Below are 19,660 nucleotides of genomic sequence, written 5' to 3'. Positions count from 1 at the left end.
TGATATCGACTTTATTAAGTGTCGTTTGTAAACCCAAGCGTCGAAAGTCAATGATCATCTATTCATCTGCACCTCATGCTTTTAAATGTTTCAAAATCTTGGATACAAATATTGTGAATCTACCCGAGTTTTGACACCTCGACCCTTTTACGCGTCACGACTCTCAGGCGTAGGAGGGGAAAAAGGACCACACTTGTGTTTGTCTTACAATTATCACATTTATTGATACCCTATATCTCTCAAAAGGGAAAACCAATAAAGTTAAATAAAATCTCATAATATCAACAAAATATGTCCGCTTTTTACATAAGAACACATACTGGGGACCTATTTGGTATAGCTACGAATGCGTTTTGTTTTTACGTGTAGGTTTGAGCTTCCTGCGGGGGGATCGATGACTCTGTATATAACGTGAGTTCTGGCTCCGGTCCGTATCTTTTCTACTGCTACACAGGGAAACAAGCACCGGGGTCTGCGCTCAATTAATGAAACTCTGAATTATCGCCAAAAATTTACAACAACGGATCATAGAGCCAGGTTAAGGAAAAAGGATTTTTTTAAAGGAAAAAAAAATAGGAATCGGAAAGTTTAAAAAGTATTTGTCCAAAGACACAAGACGTTAAACAGAATCTGTGAATTTGTTAAGAAATTGAGAAAATGTTTGCTACAGAAGCGAGCGTTATATCCCCAACCCAGGACCCAGCGACAGTTAAACGGCGACTCGCCTTCCAGAAAAGTTACAGCCAAGAGGTGAGTTAACGTAACGTAACGTAACGTAACTTAAATATAAGGTGAATCTACAGTGATGTAAACATGTAACGTTATAGCTTGCGTAACGTAAACATAAAGCTAATATATTAATTGTAACGTAAACTCATGAGAGCAAAGCTACTGTAACGTAAAAATAAGGAAACGTTATCGTAACTTAAACATATGGAGAAGTTAACATAACGTAGTCATAAGACAAACTTTACGTTATCTATACTAATGAGGTGAAACCAACAGGGGAGAACTAATAATTACAAAATCATTAAATAGCTAGAAGAGATTATGCATTATATTATCTCAAAACTTTAGCACTCTGGGCTGCGTTTTACAAAAGAACTTACGACAAAGTAATACATATTTTCAGTCTCATGAAATGATATATAAAGAACAAAACTTAGAAGGAACTTTATTTATACAACTACTCTGATGTCCATAATTATATTCTACAGCCATGAGAATAAAACATTGATTAGTTTGTGATTAATTAGCATTAATTTGGTCGTAAGTCGTAAGTTCTTTTGTAAAACGCAGCCCAGGATTATAATACTAGCAAATTGTATAACGTAAATTTTCAGTTTAAGAAAAAAAACTGATTTGATTTGAACATATTTTTATGGTACATAAATACAATGCACAGAATGTCTAAATAGAAAAAAATAAACTTTCAATCACGATCTATGTTACAAGTATAAACCTCTGATAAAACACAGATAAGCCCTCACTCACTGCCAATTAAATATCAAATTGTACATGAAATATTCATACAATAAAACGGCGATTTCGGATTTTATTTTATAAGTTTTTTTCCCCGGAGATTAGTTTGACTTTTAGTTTCGCTTTGCTCGGGGAATTCCGCGAACAAGAGGCCCTCATTTATTTCATTGTGTTTTTAATTTAGGATCGAGTTAATTCTCATTTGGTAGATACGAAGGCATTTTGTGTACTTTACTTTCTCGATGAAGTCAAGATTTATTCAATACATTGGACTAGCTTCCAGCTTTCTATGTCGTGGGTATAGTTATACACACAAAAATTTCATAAAGAAATTAATATATTGTAATGAATTTTATTAGCATCATACCAATTTAATTAAGTATAAATTGGAAAATGGAAAATAAGTAATAAAGTATTGAACTGATATAAAGATAAAACTAGAATTTGAGATCCTTATTCCTTTGGTGAGGGTCAAATGATCTCTCTCTCTCTCTCTCTCTCTCTCTCTCTCTCTCTCTCTCTCTCTCTCTCTCTCTCTCTCTCTCTCTCTCTCTCTCTCTCTCTCTCTCTCTCTTACGTAATAATATTAGTTTCCGAACAAATAAGAGCACATTACCAGAAATCAATCCATTAAAACGTTTAGAACAATACATTTAATATCGTTTCAATCTGTATCGGGGAAAATTTAAAATTCAGAATGAAAATGTCAGACCTTACACTCTTAGTATCTCCTTGGTGGAGGCACGCCGTCCAAATACTCAAAGGATATCACATTTTTGTACACTGTTTTAACCAACTTTTTATGTAAAGCTCCGAAACATAAAAAACGATGTTTTACTATAAGAAATCTATTTTGTTTTATAGTGACATGGGTTCTATTTATGATAGATTTACAATGATAAATATACATGTACATATGTCTTTAACATCCCACCCAATGGGCCAATATTTCACCGTTTGTCAAAAAGGTATATTTTAAAACATGACAAAGGATGCATGTTCAATTAGGAGTTTATATTTTATATATAAGCAATATAATATACTGCTTTGCAGAATCATACATGTACATGTATCATCATTATATGGTTACCCCCCCCCCCCCATCTGAAACTTTCTAGCAATGAATGACTTAACAGAAGTATGTATACCATGCACCCTTTCTTTAATTTTCGAAATTCAGAGAAATTCTATAATGCCACTAAAATTAATATTTAATCATTCTATGATCCCAGTAATTACCAATCAGCCGGAAAAAAATTGTTCTTGGTCAGGTTAAGAAAAATTAAAGAAGCCGTGCGTCCTAACTTTAGTGTATATTTGACTTTTCAGCTGATCTTTCTTTCTAAAAACTGTTCATAATACGAGAGACGTTGAATTAGACTACATTGTTGCCGATAAGAAATGTTGGGGATATCAAGGCATTAGTTCTTTGCACCAGAGGTCGGGTATGGGTGGTGAACGTTTGGATATCATCCTCTAACTGGCTAACCCTACCGCGCTAACAACAATCAACATCTGATTTCTGTAAATACAATCATAAAGCAATTGTAAAAATCATTGACATGGAGCTGAAGTTAATAAAACTCTTTTTTGTTTGGAGGTAGAAAAATACTTCTTAACGGTCATTACCATCAAGCCTCGTTAATCGAGATTTCGTCTGGCTCACTGTTTGATAACCCATAGAACGAAACAACACTCTAAAAAATCAAAGTACCGAAGTACTGACGGGAGTTGATTTCATTGATTACTTTTTATTTTAAAATCAAAGATATGTAATTTCGCCTGGCAAGTAGATTCTTAATTATATTTGAATAATTACGCACATTTTTTTTTCGAATATGAATTATAATACTTTACCGACAAGAATTCCGAGCTACAGACGGAAAACCCTCATATAAATCAAGTTGTGTTATATTTAAATATAGAAGTAACGCCATTACACTCTACGAGGTATTATGTATCAGTTATATCGAAATAGTTTTCGGAAAATTGTATTCAAACAATATTGAACTCTGGAATACGTACGACTAAGAAAAATATCTAAATTGTTTGTACCATTTAAAATCTGGCTATTTTTAAGGAACATTGTATTCATGAATAAGTTTTCTTGAAAAACAATGCTTTTGAATACATAACATCGAATTTATCGATTATTTTTAAGTACTCAAAAGTACCAAGTGTTGTTAGCAGTGATGATTTGTGCTTAGGTCCAAACACTGTTTTCCTCCGGTTTGCCTGAGTAACTGCATAGGAGAGTTGATTAAAATTAACTCACAAAACCTTTGCTGCCCCGTGACGTAACACCTGATTTTTTTTTTTTTTTTTTTTTTGTACAGACTTTTCAAGTAACAACGATTTTAAAAGTTAAGAAGCTTTAGAAAAAAATTATCATTAAATTCATAAACGGTCTGAAACGAATACTATTTATGGCAGTGACAAATTGATTCAATCACGGAAACGCTTGTAATCAGAAAAGTACTTATTATTCCTAACCGATATACCAGTATTAAATGTCACAAATTGGGTTTTATTTATCTGTAAAAATATTGGTCTTTCCGAGTACGCGATGTTTGGACTTCCAACACAAAAGATTAATTAATGGACAGGATTGGGGGAGTTGTTTTATTTTTCCGCGCATAATTCTGAGTTAATTAAACAACCATATATTGGAAATATTTGCATACAAAATGCCCAGTAATTGTCTCTGTATCACTATGTTTTTTTTTATCGGTTTACGAGCTTAGATCTATAAAGATTAATATAGCGACTGTTAACTCTGTATTAACGCGGAGTAAAATCGACTTGTCCGAGAACTCCATCCGTCCGTAACTAATCCACACACTACAATGGAGATAATAAGCCACTCATTCATCTGATTATTTTCACAGTCTTAGATAATCTTTAAGGTGTTAAACTTGATATAGTTTCAATTCTTCAAATATAATTTGTTATAGTTTTGCATTTTTTTTGGTTGCATTTTTCGATTTTTTATTTATTTATTTCAGTTAATTTGATATATGTAGAAATGATTTGGTTTTGCATGTTTTAAATACCTCTTTTAAAGCTATAACAGTAAAGCTAGGATGTTTAAAATACTGCTGTAACTGATGAAAATTAAACATCAGCAAAAACCTCCCGATGACTCTGAGATCGCGGTGCTGATACACAACTAAACATTGACAGTACCGTCCAAAGGAATGTGTCAACTCTCAAAGAGAGACAAAATATAACTCTCAAGGGAGGTAATCTAGACCTCTCAAAGGGAGATAACATTAAGCCTGTGATGTCGGATCCCCGGATTGAAGATTTCCTGCTTTGTCTCCATTGTCCCAGTGTTTGCTCCACTCCTCATGCTCCTTCTGAGTGTTTATCTTGTTAATGAATATTTTTGTTAGACCGCCATCGTAAATCGGGAATAATCACGAAACACACTTAGATGTCACTCACTTCGTTCCCCCGTCAGGAGTCCAGGGAATTCTGGGTATTACCGGGAACTCTGGGTATTGGACTTAACAACGCGGAGAATTATTCATAAAACTCGGCAATATTGAGTAGCGATGTACATGATCGGATCAAAGGATCTGATTTAAATCAATTTGTTTGAATGATTTTCTTCATGTACTACAATTTCTGAATTCAAAATTAATTAGATCACGATGAGAGACGATTCTTGAGATCCAGTGAATATATTTCTCGATGTTTAGAGGAGAAAATCAGAGAAAAAGTTGACTGAAATAACAAAAGGAAGCTTGAAATACCACTAGATTATTCCATTGCATATCATAATAAGAAGGTGAGACTGTTTAACAGAATACTCATATATACATCATACTACCATTAAAGTACCAACAAAAAATAATTAAATCTATTTTTCTGAATTGTATCATTGAAAATCGAGTTTTTCTTTCACATGTCAACTAAAAAATCCCTTAGATCAAAAAAGAAGATTCTGATAGGGTGCTTCCTCAACTAATGGCAATAATTTAACTGTATACAGTTCAGACCGGATATAGAATAAGAAACCCTAAACGATGTATGGAACGTGGAAATCCGAGAAAAGGCAAAAATCAAAACTAAAACCCGACTGGTGTTTGCCCCCCTCATTGATTGTACTTATAGATAAAGCACCAGCTTGTCATGCTGAAATCAAGAGATTGAATTTCTTCGACTTCGCGTCCCTGGTTTCCAGCACAATTGCAGAATTTGCATCATATAACTGCATTGATTATCACACGCCGATATTTATGCTGTCAACGCCCGGCTGTGTGTGGTACAGCGACCGACCCAATACAGACCGGAGGATTGTTATAGCACACCCTGCATGAAAAGTCTGAAATGGGTGCATTATTTTCCGTTATATTTTTGTTTCTAAGATTCTGTGGATTCAATACGTACATTATAATGTTTCTTATCTTACGCAATTCTTTGGTTTTATATCAAATCACGAGGAAATAAAGAAAATAAAACAAAAACTTTTCTCATAATTTCAGGAAGTCCAAAGTTTACAACTATAATGTAGATTGGAGTACCGATACTTTATCTTTTTCCCTGCTTGTAAAGGTTCCTCCTCAATGCCAACTATACAGTATATAAATAGAGGTTAGGTTACACTTTCCAACTCCGTATATCACTATTTATAAGCCTTTAGTTGTTACAGGTACATGTCAAAGCGCATTAATTTAATATACATGTACTAGTATTGAAAGTTTTTTCAGAAATCATTAAAATTAACAAATTACTAGTACTTGATATCACAAAACGAGATAAAGGCTTGCACAAAACTACAGATTTATTAAGAGCTGATTAGAAAATAATTATTAAAACAAAATTGAAGAGTTATTTATATAAACGCTATAATACATATTCATCACAGATACTTCGCCTAAAGTAATCCATCATTTCCTTTAACTCTATACCGTGAATTCTGAATTGTAATTTCGTTGCAAAGTCACTACAAAAAGGAAATCCGGCTCAAACATCTTATTTATTTAGCCACATAACAAATCAGTTCAAATATATATAAACAAAGCATTGAATTAGCTATGAAATAAAACCACTTTTCTGGATTTAGCCTATCTTATGGTCTGAAGAATTTGAAGTTTTATCAAAACTTTTCATTGTGATATTTAGAATTTTCGTGGGCAAAATTCTAAAATTGTTGTTGACACTTAGGTTTGTGGACAACGGTTCTTCAATGTGTCGTTGATTAAGGCCACCTTTGAAAATTGTTTGTATTCCTCCGAGTCCGTGTTCAAATTTTGTTTCGGAGGGTAAAGCAATATATAATTCTTTTTCCAAGTTGCACGAAAATATGATAGATCTGCGATCAATTTGTTGAAAGAAAAGATATTCTCAGTCTGATTATAACGATACAGTCCAATAGATCACGTGGAAGGTCCTTTACCCGACAATCAAATAAAAGGAAGTTGTGACGGTTTGATTTTAATCGGAGTGAGATATATTTGTAGGATTGTTGGAAAAATATCTTGAGTCAGGTACTTTAATTTCCGTCAGTTGGTCGGGAGAGGGAATGCACACTACTTATGAATTTGGCCTAATGTAAATTATCACGATTTTGTTTACTTTAAAATCTTGAAATCTTTTCAAATGAATCTTAAATGAAAACTGAAGTTCAATAAATAAAATAAAAGGACAGTTTTGCATACATTATACAGCGTGGTTTTCCCTTTTACTCCTGTTTATGCCAAGATATGGGCTGCCTCGAAGGCCCATTTGGGCAAAGGTTGTGAGCCCAGTGGGCACATTATGCTGGGCTTTTTGTTTTGTTATGTTTTAGCGCCCATGTTTTTTGCATAAAAACGTTACACAATTCAATGACCGATAACTTGACCAGATTGATAATAACTTTTGGGGATTTTTTTCCAGCATGGCGGATCGTGGCGCCGGAAAAGCCTGATTGAGGATGCGCGGTTTGAGACGGTGACAAACATCGAGTTCGCGAAACGAGAGCGCACCATCAGTAACCGGGGCTCCATCAGCGAGGAAGAGGAAGTGTTCACTCAGAATGGGGATACCCCGTCTCCCGTGGAAACCGACCCCTCACGGCTCTACGTCATACTGGTCACACTAAAAGAAGGAATGACGGCGTCATTGTCCCGGATAGTTCGTGTATTTGAAGTAAGTTATGTCATTTTGTTTACATGCACTTCAGAAACGACTGTTCATTTGTAGAATTATGAGTTTAGGTTCGGTGAAATGGATCGGCAGTAAAACTGTTTTAGACGCGGTATAGATTGCACAGTTTGTAGGCAGAAAAATATGAAGGTCGTGGTTTTTCACCAATGAGATAATTGTTACAAGTTACACATAGTTAGACAAGATATGTTTCACCTGATAATGATTTATTTTATAAATTTAAACAAACGTCATTTAGAATTCGCAATTAAGCTAAATTGTACTGCAGATTTCCGATTGAAAAAAATAGTATGACGTACACAAAAAGTCAAAAGATAATTATATCAAAGCAAACAGAAGACAAAGATGATCCGTTTTTAGCATTTTGTCCCACAAAGAAGAGTTCTAATGATCTATTTTGTTTTCAATATTTCCTCTCCGACAAGAATCGCAGTAACTAAGATCAATGTCATTCGCCATCACTTATTCCTCCTTGAATTACCCCTTGTAAACAAACGCCTAAGAGATCAATCATCAATCCGCATTTCTATGATGTTCAGCACTCTGTATAAATTGAGATCATATCGCTATGTCCGATGCTTTGATCTTCCGATTTTAAAAAGTAATTTTCCTTCTGTATTGAAAGAGTTCTGAATACTTAATGTTTCCAATTGTGGCACGGTTCGCTACGTTTGATTTGATTCGTTCTGGGGTCTAGCTTTACATCACTCTTACGTCAATTGACCCTATTTGACCCTCAATGAAACTTTCTCTTTGAAGTCTTATAAAATCTGTTACTTTTCTGTGGTGCCAATGCCGACTCTTGGTCCCGAGGTCTCTTGTTCACTATCGAGTTTAGAAACCCATCCCTGCCTTGTCATTGATGTTAATGGAAAATGTTTCCTAATTCCCGTGCGTTGCTAATTATAATTGTTTAACCAATAAATCCTACACCCAAGTCTTGTCTACACCTATCTGCTATATAGCTAGTCCCTATAAAAAAAACATGATCGATAAAAAAAAATGTCGCATTCTTTTTGCTGATGTTGTAAACTCCCATCCATAACAAACCCACCTAATCTACTACTTGTGACACTAATTATACCGTCCCTTGGTCTGTATTGGCGTCGGGCGTTGACAACGTATTGTTTCATGTCCTTACTAGACTATTTATACCCGTTTGTCCAGCGTCATAATTATCTCATATTGTTTTTAACTAAAACAATACATATTGTTTCCTCCTGTCATCTAACAGTGTTTATTTTCTGCAGAATTGTTTCGTAGTGCAATAACAGGATGTTGATATGGCAGAGTTGACAAACTTTATATAAAGTATGAATATGTCTTGGAATCTATGAAATTACTGGTACCCATGGGCAACCCCCTTCCACTCCCAATCCCGGTGATTAAGTAATAGATTTAATTTTTATCTATATGTTACACCGAAAAACTTTGGTAAGTTTAGACTTTACCGCTTACTCTTGCTCAGTAGCATTATTATTCAGATATTTAACACGAAGTACAGAAATAAAGACGAATTGTCCTCATTATTATAGAAATGACAATAAATTGTATAAAACGACATGCGCATTGGTACATTTTATGCTAAAGCTGTTTTAACGACAGCAAAAAAGTTTGAACAAATGTAAACTGGTTTGCACTTAGCCAAAAGAAAACTGCGTTGCAAAAATACCCCCCCCCCAAAAAAAAAAACCACCAAAAAAAAAAAAAAAAAAAACCCAAACCAAAAACAAACAAACCAGAGAATATAAATTATGATTTTTATCAGCATTTTGTATAACTGTTAATCAGGGCTGTTGTAACTATACACACCTATCTTGCGAATACATGCATGAAAAAGGAGTTGTGGGCGCTGATAGTTTCTTTCGCTAGCTGGTGATGTTTAATGAGACAACATTTATCTCAAAATACAAGTTTGTCCCAATAAAGACTGGAACTAGCAACTGATTAATACATGCTAGCAAGCTTACTAATTTATAAAGTGTCAGCCATTTTTATTTTGCCACTAGAATAAAAGTTAAATAAAAACCGAGCGACTTTATTCCGGCACTGAGAACCATTTTAACTAGATGGTACAACCTACCCTAAACATAATAAATTTATAATTTTAGAAAATTAGCTGATTATCTATATATAAGAAATTCAAGGTCCTCATTTGGACACAGTTTTTGTTGGATTTCTGAAAAGCAAACGTTATAATGGAATTCTTTTGAGGTAGGGAATATGCATTTTTTTAAATTTCGTATAACCTCTTCAAAATCAGACGAGTTTAACCAAAGAAGAAAAAGGTTCAAAATGATCACAATTCTACATTTGAATTTGTTAGGTGGTTTTTAAATCAAAATACTTAATTTTTAAGAAAAAACCCCCATTCTAAATGGTTGAGTCTAATGATGAACAATTTAGATTTTTTTTATATACATAATTGTGTATATAAACTATTCATTTATATCACATTTAAAGTGTACTGACTTTAAATATTTACAACTATTAAATCCCAAAATTCCCGAGGTTGAGACATTCTTCTTTGTTAGGTACGACGTTTAAGTTATTAAAGTACAGTACATTTATAAGTAACTTCATTTAATTTTTCTAAAATCTTTTTGGATTAGTTTCTTGTTTGCAATTGACTGTTTATAGCAGCACACACATATGCCAGTTGCATACATGTCCCATGCGCGGATCCAGAAAAAAAAAATCCGGAAAGAGGGGGGCGGATCCGAGGGCACAGGATGAATCTCTGCCATTCAGTCAACTGAATGATAACTGAATGGTCTGTAAAGGTGACTAAATGGCACAAATATGCCATTCAGTCACATATCAGTTACCTTTTAGTCACCTTTCATTTGATTGAATGGCAGATATTCATCCTGTGGAGATATCTCAGTTTTTCAGGGGGTCCCGGTCATTTTTGGGTAATTTCACTATGAAATTTTATGAAATTTTAATTTTCCGAAGGGTGGGGTGAGGGTCGGGGAGTTGCGAACCCCTCTTACCCCTCTAGATCCGCGCATGTGTCTATACTCTATAAAAACTAAAGCGTGTAACTTAATTGAGCTACTTCTGTGTTGTTAGGTATACGTAGGCAGGAAAAAAAACCAGTTTCTCAGTTTTGGGGAATCATTGTGTTTGTAAAGGACTACGTGTCCAACATCTCATTTATTTTGTACATCTTAAGTTTATATTGTAGCAAATTAGATATTATAAAACTAGCTCTGGCTAGTTGGTTAACCCTTTACGTGGATCGGTAGAGTGGTGGATATGTATGCCGAAGGAGCCGGGTTCAAACCCCAACAGAGGCAATATCATTTTTATGTTAAACATCGTCATCATTATCATTTGACGACATCATTTGTTTTTAAATTTCAGACCACAAAAGTGTTCCTCGATCATATAGAATCACGGAAGTCGCACAAGGCAGGAGCCATTTTCGATGTTTTGATACAATTCGTATGTTCCCGCCAAAAGGTGACATCATTAATGAACGCCATACGTCAGAATCCATCGGTGGAGGAGGTGACGGTCATTGGGGACAAGGACGCCGACATTCAAGGTGACATTGCTCTGGTCCTGATTACTGTAGTACCATCAGTAGTCGTTGAATGCCAATTTTCGTAGATTTCGTTACTGATTTGATCGAAGTATAGCAATATCTAATATCATATAGTATTGCTAATTTCAATCGCCATGAATTAACGTATTCTTCAAACTGAAATTTTCTTTCCACGAAAATTTAAGCCTCCTTCAATTGCTAAAAACACAATACGTCTTGACCCCGAACTGTCTTTTAGGATTCCAAATTTCAATGGAGGTTTGACCCCATTTTTACTGACCTTATTTTTTTCCTGTAGATGCATGGTTTCCTCGACACATATCTGAACTGGACAACTGTACCCACCTCGTGACTAAGTTCGAACCCGAGCTAGACTGTGATCACCCGGTAAGTAGTTAGTCTGTCTGTATGTCTGTCTGTCTGTCTGTCTGTGTTTTTTCTATGCTGTATATATCTGTTATCACTCCCTGTGTCGTTGTACTCAGACTCTGCACTGTGTGGTATATATATCTTTTCTTCATCTATCTTCTTTCTTTCTCAATCACTTTTATTCTGTAATCTCCAACATTTTAAAGTATATGATAATGACCAAAAAAAGAAGCAAAAAAAATAAAACAAACAAACAACCCCCTAAAAAATAGAAAAAATTACCCCACTCAAATCATATCTACAAGTAACTAAATTAATAAACAGTAAAAACTTCCCTATATGAACATATAACTGCAGTACATTACACTCAAACAAATTCAGAAAACATATGCTTTGTACAGAGGAGCAGCGCTAGTCGGGCTGGAGAGATTTTGGCGGGTAATTAAGACCGTAAATATGGACGCCGTCTCCATAAAAACCAATTAAGGCAGTTTTATTTATCAATAATTGATTCGAATCAATTTACACCGGACGGGGCAGACTTTTAACCTAATTGATTTACTCGTGAGTAAAAATCAGATTCCGACGAAAAGAAAATATTAAGTGAGTACGTTCCCATCTCTGCCTGTGTGCTTCGCCTCCACTCTCCATCCGTGGATTCTGCTCTGCAATAAACAGCGGCAATACATTAAGTCGCTCGCTTAGAACGGGATTTTTTCTCTACATAAACACATTTAAGGCACAATAAAGAAGTATTTAGCGAGTTTTCATTTGCTTCAACGATCGCTGCATAAAAGGAGTATTAAAGTGATTCATTTGATAAGAGTGCGGAAGTTAGCGATGTGAGTACGAGTGGTATTTCGTACGAGTTAATCGATTAAGTTGGTATTTATATGAACGTATGATAGTTTTTGACGACATAATGTAAAAGTAAACATTTTTTGTTAAATTTAAATGGGTTGACGTCAGACCAGTACATTTAACAGTTTATAATACATAATACTAGCAGAAGAATACCTTAAGCCTTTATACTAACTTGTATGGGTGTCCGATCCCAAATTGGACCAATTTTTCACACAAATAAAATTGATATCATGGTCATCTCATAGTTAGTTACAAAGAGGACATTTAACAGTTAACTTTAAGAGAGAGAGAGAGAGAGAGAGAGAGAGAGAGAGAGAGAGAGAGAGAGAGAGAGAGAGAGAGAGAGATTCTTGAAATTTTCACATACGTCACTTCCTGTTTACAGGGGTTTACAGACGAAGAGTACAAAAAACGCCGGAAACAGATTGCTGATATAGCGTTCGAATATAAACAGTAAGTAATTGGTAAATGAATATATTCATCATCTTGACATTGCCAATCAACTACTTTCACTTTCAACTACTTTCACTTTCTTTACACATAGCGGTCACCCAATACCAAGAGTGCAGTATACGAGGGAAGAAATAGCCACGTGGTGAGTTGATGACGTCATTTGAGTTTTCGTGCTGAAACTTATCCCCGTAAAGTGTTTTTGCCCGTATTGTTGCATTCAGTTAGATAGAGTGATCAATGAGTTTTAGATGTACAATAAAAGGTTTGAAATCCAAGAATGTGCATTAGGCGTAGCCGTTTTCTTAAAATATCTTTAACTTACGGATCTTTTTCTACTTAATGCCCTGTGATACCATAACTATCTCATCATTCAGTACCGATGTTTGTTGTGCCTGGTATCCACTAAGAATAGAAATTACGTTGCTAGTATTGCCAATCATACTCAAGAGTGCATCTGGTGCTCTCCAGATAACGTGTTTGGAAAAATTCATTCCTTTATGAAAAAACCATGTTTGGACATACATGTACCATACTATTTATACTGCGTTTCGAAATTGTTAAGCTCTCTTGCCTTTTCAAACTAGAAAAACCCCACAATCACGAGCCTATTCTATCAACGTGCCGAATCATAGATGAGTTGTCATAATATTTAGAAATCACAGCGGAAACACTGACAAAGCCAGAAACAACTGAGTTACGAGTCGAGCAGAAATAACAGAAAAAGTAAATTAGTACTATCTGTATCGGCTGCCAGCGATATTTAGTAACAAAGGCTATTGAATAAACTGATCCAAGTGTTAATGCATTGTACATATTTTCAGCGGCTAATTTTACAATATTTAGCCTCTAGTTTAAATGACCCAATTAACGATCTGCATCTAAGAATAACCCATCATAACTGGGCGTTCTTTGAAGTTTAGTGAAACACAGAAACCGCGAAATGAATTTTTTTTTGTTCTGATAGAGTATTTAGAGTAAACTATCTGGAGGACGCAATATGATACGATCACCGATCCCGACTTGAATATGTTAATTCCCTTAAACTGACCAATAAAACATGCGGTCACAATACAGGTGTCAACAGTCGACTTATAGGGCTTGTGGAATATTGCAGTGTTGGAATTTCTCCCAGAATCTGATTCTGTGGCGACGCGTTGATAGAAGTCGGAAAGGGCCCATTAGCGATGGCAGATAGCGATCGAGCGCCATTGTATTACTCTGCAAGTTTGATCCAGTGCTGACAAATTACTGTATTTGCATTTGAAATCTATTAAAGGAGATGTTTTACAATGGGGCGGCTGACGAATTTGCTAACTGTTTGGGTCTGGCGATTTGACAGATCGCTGCGATATAATGATGTATTTCGAACCCGATCAAAAACCACTAAACGATAGTCATAAATACAGAGAAAACGGCGTAATAAAAAGTGAAGAGGAATAAGAAATCCAGAACTTGAGTTGTGTTAATGAGATAAAGATTGTACTCAGATTAACATTAAACAATGAACCATTATGCAGTATTTGCATGAATGTTTGTCATTGGGTTATTTTCAAGTTGAATTGGAATAAATTACATGCACATCTTACATTGTATTACATTTCAGAGCATATGAATACCCATGTTTTATATAAAGGAAGTAACATGTCAATTCTAAAATTTGAAAAAGTGTTTCAGTTATCAAGTGTCAGCCAATCCATTTCAGGGGCCATGTTTACAAGCAACTAAAGGAATTGTTTCCTACGCATGCGTGTCGCGAGCATATTGAGGCTTTCAAGGGATTGGAGAAAGATTGTGGCTACAGGGAGACAAATATACCACAACTAGAGGACGTGTCAAACTTCCTCAAACGTGAGTGCAATGAAATGATGATTTAAATCACATACATCAACAATATACAGTGTATATCTAATCTACATGTACACCATGTAACATGCAATATAGAGGTGAATAAAGAGAACTAGTTTGAAATCGCATTACAGGTAAAACCGGATTCCAGCTGCGTCCGGTTTCGGGTTTACTCTCCGCCAGAGATTTCCTGGCTAGCCTTGCCTTCCGGGTGTTTCAGTGTACACAATATGTAAGGCACGGATCCAAGCCCGACCACTCCCCGGAACCGTACGTTGTTATTCAAACAAATATATTTACATTCTACTGTGTTTTTCAATTAAATTCTGTAATTTCTAAATGCCTCTAAATGCAACAACTAATAACTGCATATGAATTAACATGTAATTTAAATAGGTAGATCCAAAACAGTAATTTCTATGTTATCGGTCAAAAATATATTTCAAAACTTGTCAAAACACCATATTTTACAATTTTTCAACAAAAAAGTTCATTTTTTTGTAAAAGCTAAATTCAAGAGTTGTTTTTCATGAATTATATTTTCATGCTCATCGATATCAACTCAACAGTCTATGTGGTAACCAGTTTAAACCGGTTTTATGAAACAGCTGTTCTTGCCGTTACTAATTAACTTCTTCTATGATCTGCAATTTATATCGATTTAAAGTAAATAATTGATTTCATCAGTAAAAGAATGTAAATATAAGCATTAAATAATTTATTTTTGATGTCGTCGTGTCAATAATTGCCGTCAGGTGGGCAGACAAATTATCATAACGAGCTAACGCGCGTTATTTAATTTGCCTTCTCATCTGACGGCAGTTATTGCCACGACGACGTCAAAAATAAATCATTCAATGCTATACTAAATATAAACTTTACATAAGAATGTGTATCAACGTCAGTAAGACTCCAGAATTATATTATAGTTACATTTATATCTTGTATATAATGTAAAAAACATTTGCAACATGTTTAAAAATAAGAACAGTTAACGTCAATGTTAAAACTAAAAAACTCCACAGATTATAAGAGATTAAAGCAATGTCTTATATTAATAGCTTTCTTTAAATCTCTTTTTCCAGTAATAATATGCATAAGCTCTGTGTGTATAAGTTTAATATGATTATCTTCCAACAATTTTTCTAGAGATTGTGTACACGAGTTGTTGGGCCACGTGCCAATGTTGTCTGTTCCCGCATTTGCGCAGTTCTCACAGGAAATTGGTCTGGCGTCACTCGGAGCATCAGATCAAGAAATAGAGAAACTAGCAACGGTATCAGGCTTAAAGTAGATAGATTTAAAATAATTATGCAAACAAGATGTAGAGCATCACAAAGATCATCACTCTGTCACAGAGAATCGTAAATGAAAAGTAAAAAAAACCCCAAACATTAAATTAAAACAATACTGTGATTCAAATTAATTATTTTGCTATATATACAATGTATTGTGATTTCATTAAATTAAATATTTGCGGTTTTCAATTCATGTAAATTAAGTAAAATCAAAGTTTCAAGGATACCTAATATCATGATAAATTATTTTAATAACACAATATGTTGATAGATGTTGTATTCCAATAAACAAAAAAAAAACAGAACAAAAATACCAAGACTAAACAACAAAATAACAACCAAAACCAAAAACTAAAATCCACGAAAATTGGAATTCAACGAATATTGTTCAAACCAGAGTATATTGATTGATTTAAAAAGTATGCTTTATAAAATAACTGAATGACAGATATATAGAATAAAACAGTTTTATAAATCAATTGCTTTCTACACAGTTATACTGGTTCACCGTGGAGTTCGGCTTAGTTCGCCAAGACGGAAAGTTACGAGCCTACGGCGCCGGAACCCTGTCATCCTACGGAGAGTTGAAGCATGCGCTCTCGGACAGCCCCAAGCAACTTCCGTTCAGCCCGACTGTGACGTCAGTGCAGGAGTATACAGACGAAGATCTCCAGCCGATCTACTTCTACGTGGAGTCGTTTGAGGATATGATGCAGAAAATGAGGTGAGCATTCTGGGTAAAATGATTGTAAAATGATGAAGTGAGAGGATTCTGGGTAATATAATGAAGATACTGTGGTTTCATCAATATTCGTTGAATACCAATTTTCGTGGATTTTGTTATTAAGTTGATCCACGAAATTAAGAGTGTTCATTGAAGTGCAATTTCTATTAACATTTTGTATTGATAGGGTCATTGGCCAGTTTTACTTTATCCACGAAAATTGATACCTTTGAATATTAATGAAACCACAGTATTAGGTAAGCATTCTCGGTAAAATGATTGTAAAATGATGAAGTGAGAGGATTCTGGGTAATATAATGAAGATATGGGGTAAGCATTCTGGGTAAAATGATGTAGATAAAGGGCAAGTATTCTGGGTAAAATGATTTGGAGTAAGTTGATCAGTCTGCTGAGCAGGCACGTAGTTTCAAGCGGGGGGGGGGCAATTTTTTTTAATTTAAGTATAAAAAAAAGTATATTAAGATGGAGTTGGCAACCCTGTTTTCTGTAATTTGATGCCTCTGTGTTCTAACAAAGAGAGCGGCACCCCGGTGTCACCTGTCAAACTTAATATGTCCTCCTGACAAACATGTTAATTTGATTACAAACATGTCATGTAACTTTTAATACGAGTCATCGATCTACCTATCTTATGATTTAATTGGTTGATTTACAGAGACCACGTCTCCACCATCAAGCGGTCAGTTGACCTCCGGTATGACCCCATTACGCAGTCGATCCAGGTGATTGAACACAAGGATACCCTGGAGACACTGGCCTCGTCCCTCAGAACGGAAGTCAGGAACCTGGAGAAACTCGTGAAGCGAATGGACCTCGTCTTCGTGTAATGAAGCCCCATGTTATGACGTCACGAAAAACTAAGTCACCCGGATGTTACACTTTTATTATAACGACAATGTGTGTAAATGTATCCAAGGCAAATCTAGTAAAACAATAAATTACACACGCTTTTTTCCTGCGCTATTAGACATTGAAATTATCTAACTCTATAGGGGAAAACATTAAGTTATAATGATATCATTCTATACTGCAGAATGGATTAACGATTTGAACTGAATTCGAGCTTTGTTGAAATATAATAATCTAATAGTGTCCATTTATAAAGATATAGGACTCTACTTACTAGTAGTTGCATGCGCAATATTCATCCGCGAGAATAGAACATGTGTTTGATAGCAAACATTAACCCGAAAGTTGTCTCAATTTTTAAGACATATATATATATGTTCATGACGTAACAGATCGCGTGACTAATATACTTTGTAATGTAGCAAAGCATTGTTTACTACAGTCATTATTTATGTCTTATATGATGAACAAATAAAAGAATGGTACATATTCTCCTGTTATGTATTTGTTGACTGTTTCTTTTAAATAACAGGTTTTCGAGGGGATCATTTCTGTACCCATGATTCTCTCGTATTATGGTATATTTTCGAGGTGATCCAACAGTCTTTTATTTTATGGGCTCCTAATACTCTCAAAATAAAATTCCTAAAATAATAAGACTATGAGGAAATTAAGAAACTATTAAGAAAATATTCATTTTAAAAGACACGGAAAATTTGATTATTTCTAATAGTTGGCCCATGTGAATATATTTTACCTGTATTTGCATGTGTATGACTCCACAGATAGCAAAAAAGGGTTCGGGTACCGCAACACAAAGTACCTGTCTCTTAAGGGGGTATGGGACACCTCTATATTGTGATGTACTTCATATCAATAAAATAATTTATATTTTTAAAATATTTTCTTTCCCGTGATTGTTAGCTACGTGTAATCAGGCACGTAGCATCGTTTTTGAAGGGAAAGGGAGGGGGGGGGGGAGACTCGTCAAAATTCTTGACAAGCAAAAAAAAAAACAGAAAAAGAAAAGGGGAACTTTTCAAAATCTTCAAAAACCTAATCCGAGGGGGAGGGGGGGGGGGGGTGGCGTAGTAGGTTTGATCTTTACTCCTCATTTCCTTATTCCTTAATATGGTAATGGAGTAGCGCAATGGGTTAGAACGTTCATTACAAATCTGTAATTTTAGGTTTGTGGTCAAATACTGTAAAATTTAAAAATTCTAAACCGGTGAAAGTATTTTGATTACAATGCAGGCACGTAGCATCGTTTTGGAATGTGGGAGGGGGCCAGACTCATCCAAAATATCTTGACAAGCCAAAAAAAAAATTCAAAATCTTCAAAATAATCCTAATCCCTGGGGGGGGGGGGGGGTCCCTTATTTTTATTTCCAAGGTGTCCAAGTAGCGAATTGACAATGCACTCGCTTTTCACAGCTGCGACCTGAGTTCGATCCCCGTGACCAACAGTGGTTTTATGTGATAGGGTATGGCGGTCGCCCGCTTGGACACGTGGGTTCTCTCCGGGTACTCCGGCTTCTTCCCACATCAATGACCCCCTCACACTAACATCCGTGCCAACGAGAGATATTAATATAAGTAGTAGAACGTCCTTATCAATCGTTGTAAAATAAATAAAGTTCAATTTTTATTTCTTTTTTATGCTTAAAATTAAGAAAAATGATTGCTGCGAGAAAAAGTGCATGCTACGTGCCTGTAATGTAATTTTATCCAATTAAGTTAATGTCTTCAATATCGACAGATGTCCCATACCATCTTAATATATTCAACTTTTAAACACTAGTAGTTGAAAAATGTTACTGGAAATCAGCATTCTTTAGTTATGTTTCATTCACTGTTGTATTTAGCGCCTCACATACTCAATAATGTTAACTAAATGGTGGGATATACTTGATATTACATCAAAGTAAAATATGATTTTTAATGAAAATAAGCTGTAACAGTTATAATCTCACTAGTTTTGTTTTTTAAGTATATATAGAATATCAGAGTCCAGAGAAAAATGTGTCATCCTTTAATAAAACTTAT

At 34.9% G+C, this 19,660-nt stretch overlaps 1 protein-coding gene across 1 annotated transcript; it reads left to right on the top strand.

Moving 5' to 3' along the window:
* Positions 1-429: 429 nt before the first annotated feature.
* LOC105337798 (tyrosine 3-monooxygenase) lies at positions 430-18,102 on the top strand. Its single transcript, XM_011442697.4, has 11 exons — positions 430-750; positions 7,369-7,620; positions 11,008-11,191; positions 11,490-11,578; positions 12,810-12,877; positions 12,969-13,019; positions 14,580-14,725; positions 14,857-14,992; positions 15,872-15,998; positions 16,515-16,744; positions 17,421-18,102. The coding sequence occupies exons 1-11, from the start codon at positions 658-660 to the stop codon at positions 17,590-17,592; spliced, it is 1,548 nt and encodes a 515-aa protein (XP_011440999.1). The 5' UTR covers positions 430-657; the 3' UTR covers positions 17,593-18,102.
* The last annotated feature ends 1,558 nt before the right edge of the window (positions 18,103-19,660 follow it).

Source organism: Magallana gigas, chromosome 9, assembly GCF_963853765.1.
Source record: "Magallana gigas chromosome 9, xbMagGiga1.1, whole genome shotgun sequence".
NCBI lineage: Eukaryota > Metazoa > Mollusca > Bivalvia > Ostreida > Ostreidae > Magallana > Magallana gigas.
Note: the sequence above shows the minus strand (reverse complement) of the source record. Positions and strands in the feature narration are given on the sequence as shown.

Bases quoted from the DNA above. Each gene is read 5' to 3' on its own strand.
- LOC105337798 (XM_011442697.4), top strand. From the start codon at position 658: ATGTTTGCTACAGAAGCGAGCGTTATATCCCCAACCCAGGACCCAGCG. The intron at 11,579-12,809 runs GTAAGTAGTTAG...TCCTGTTTACAG, and splicing joins AGCTAGACTGTGATCACCCG to GGGTTTACAGACGAAGAGTA. The intron at 13,020-14,579 runs GTGAGTTGATGA...AATCCATTTCAG, and splicing joins AGGGAAGAAATAGCCACGTG to GGGCCATGTTTACAAGCAAC.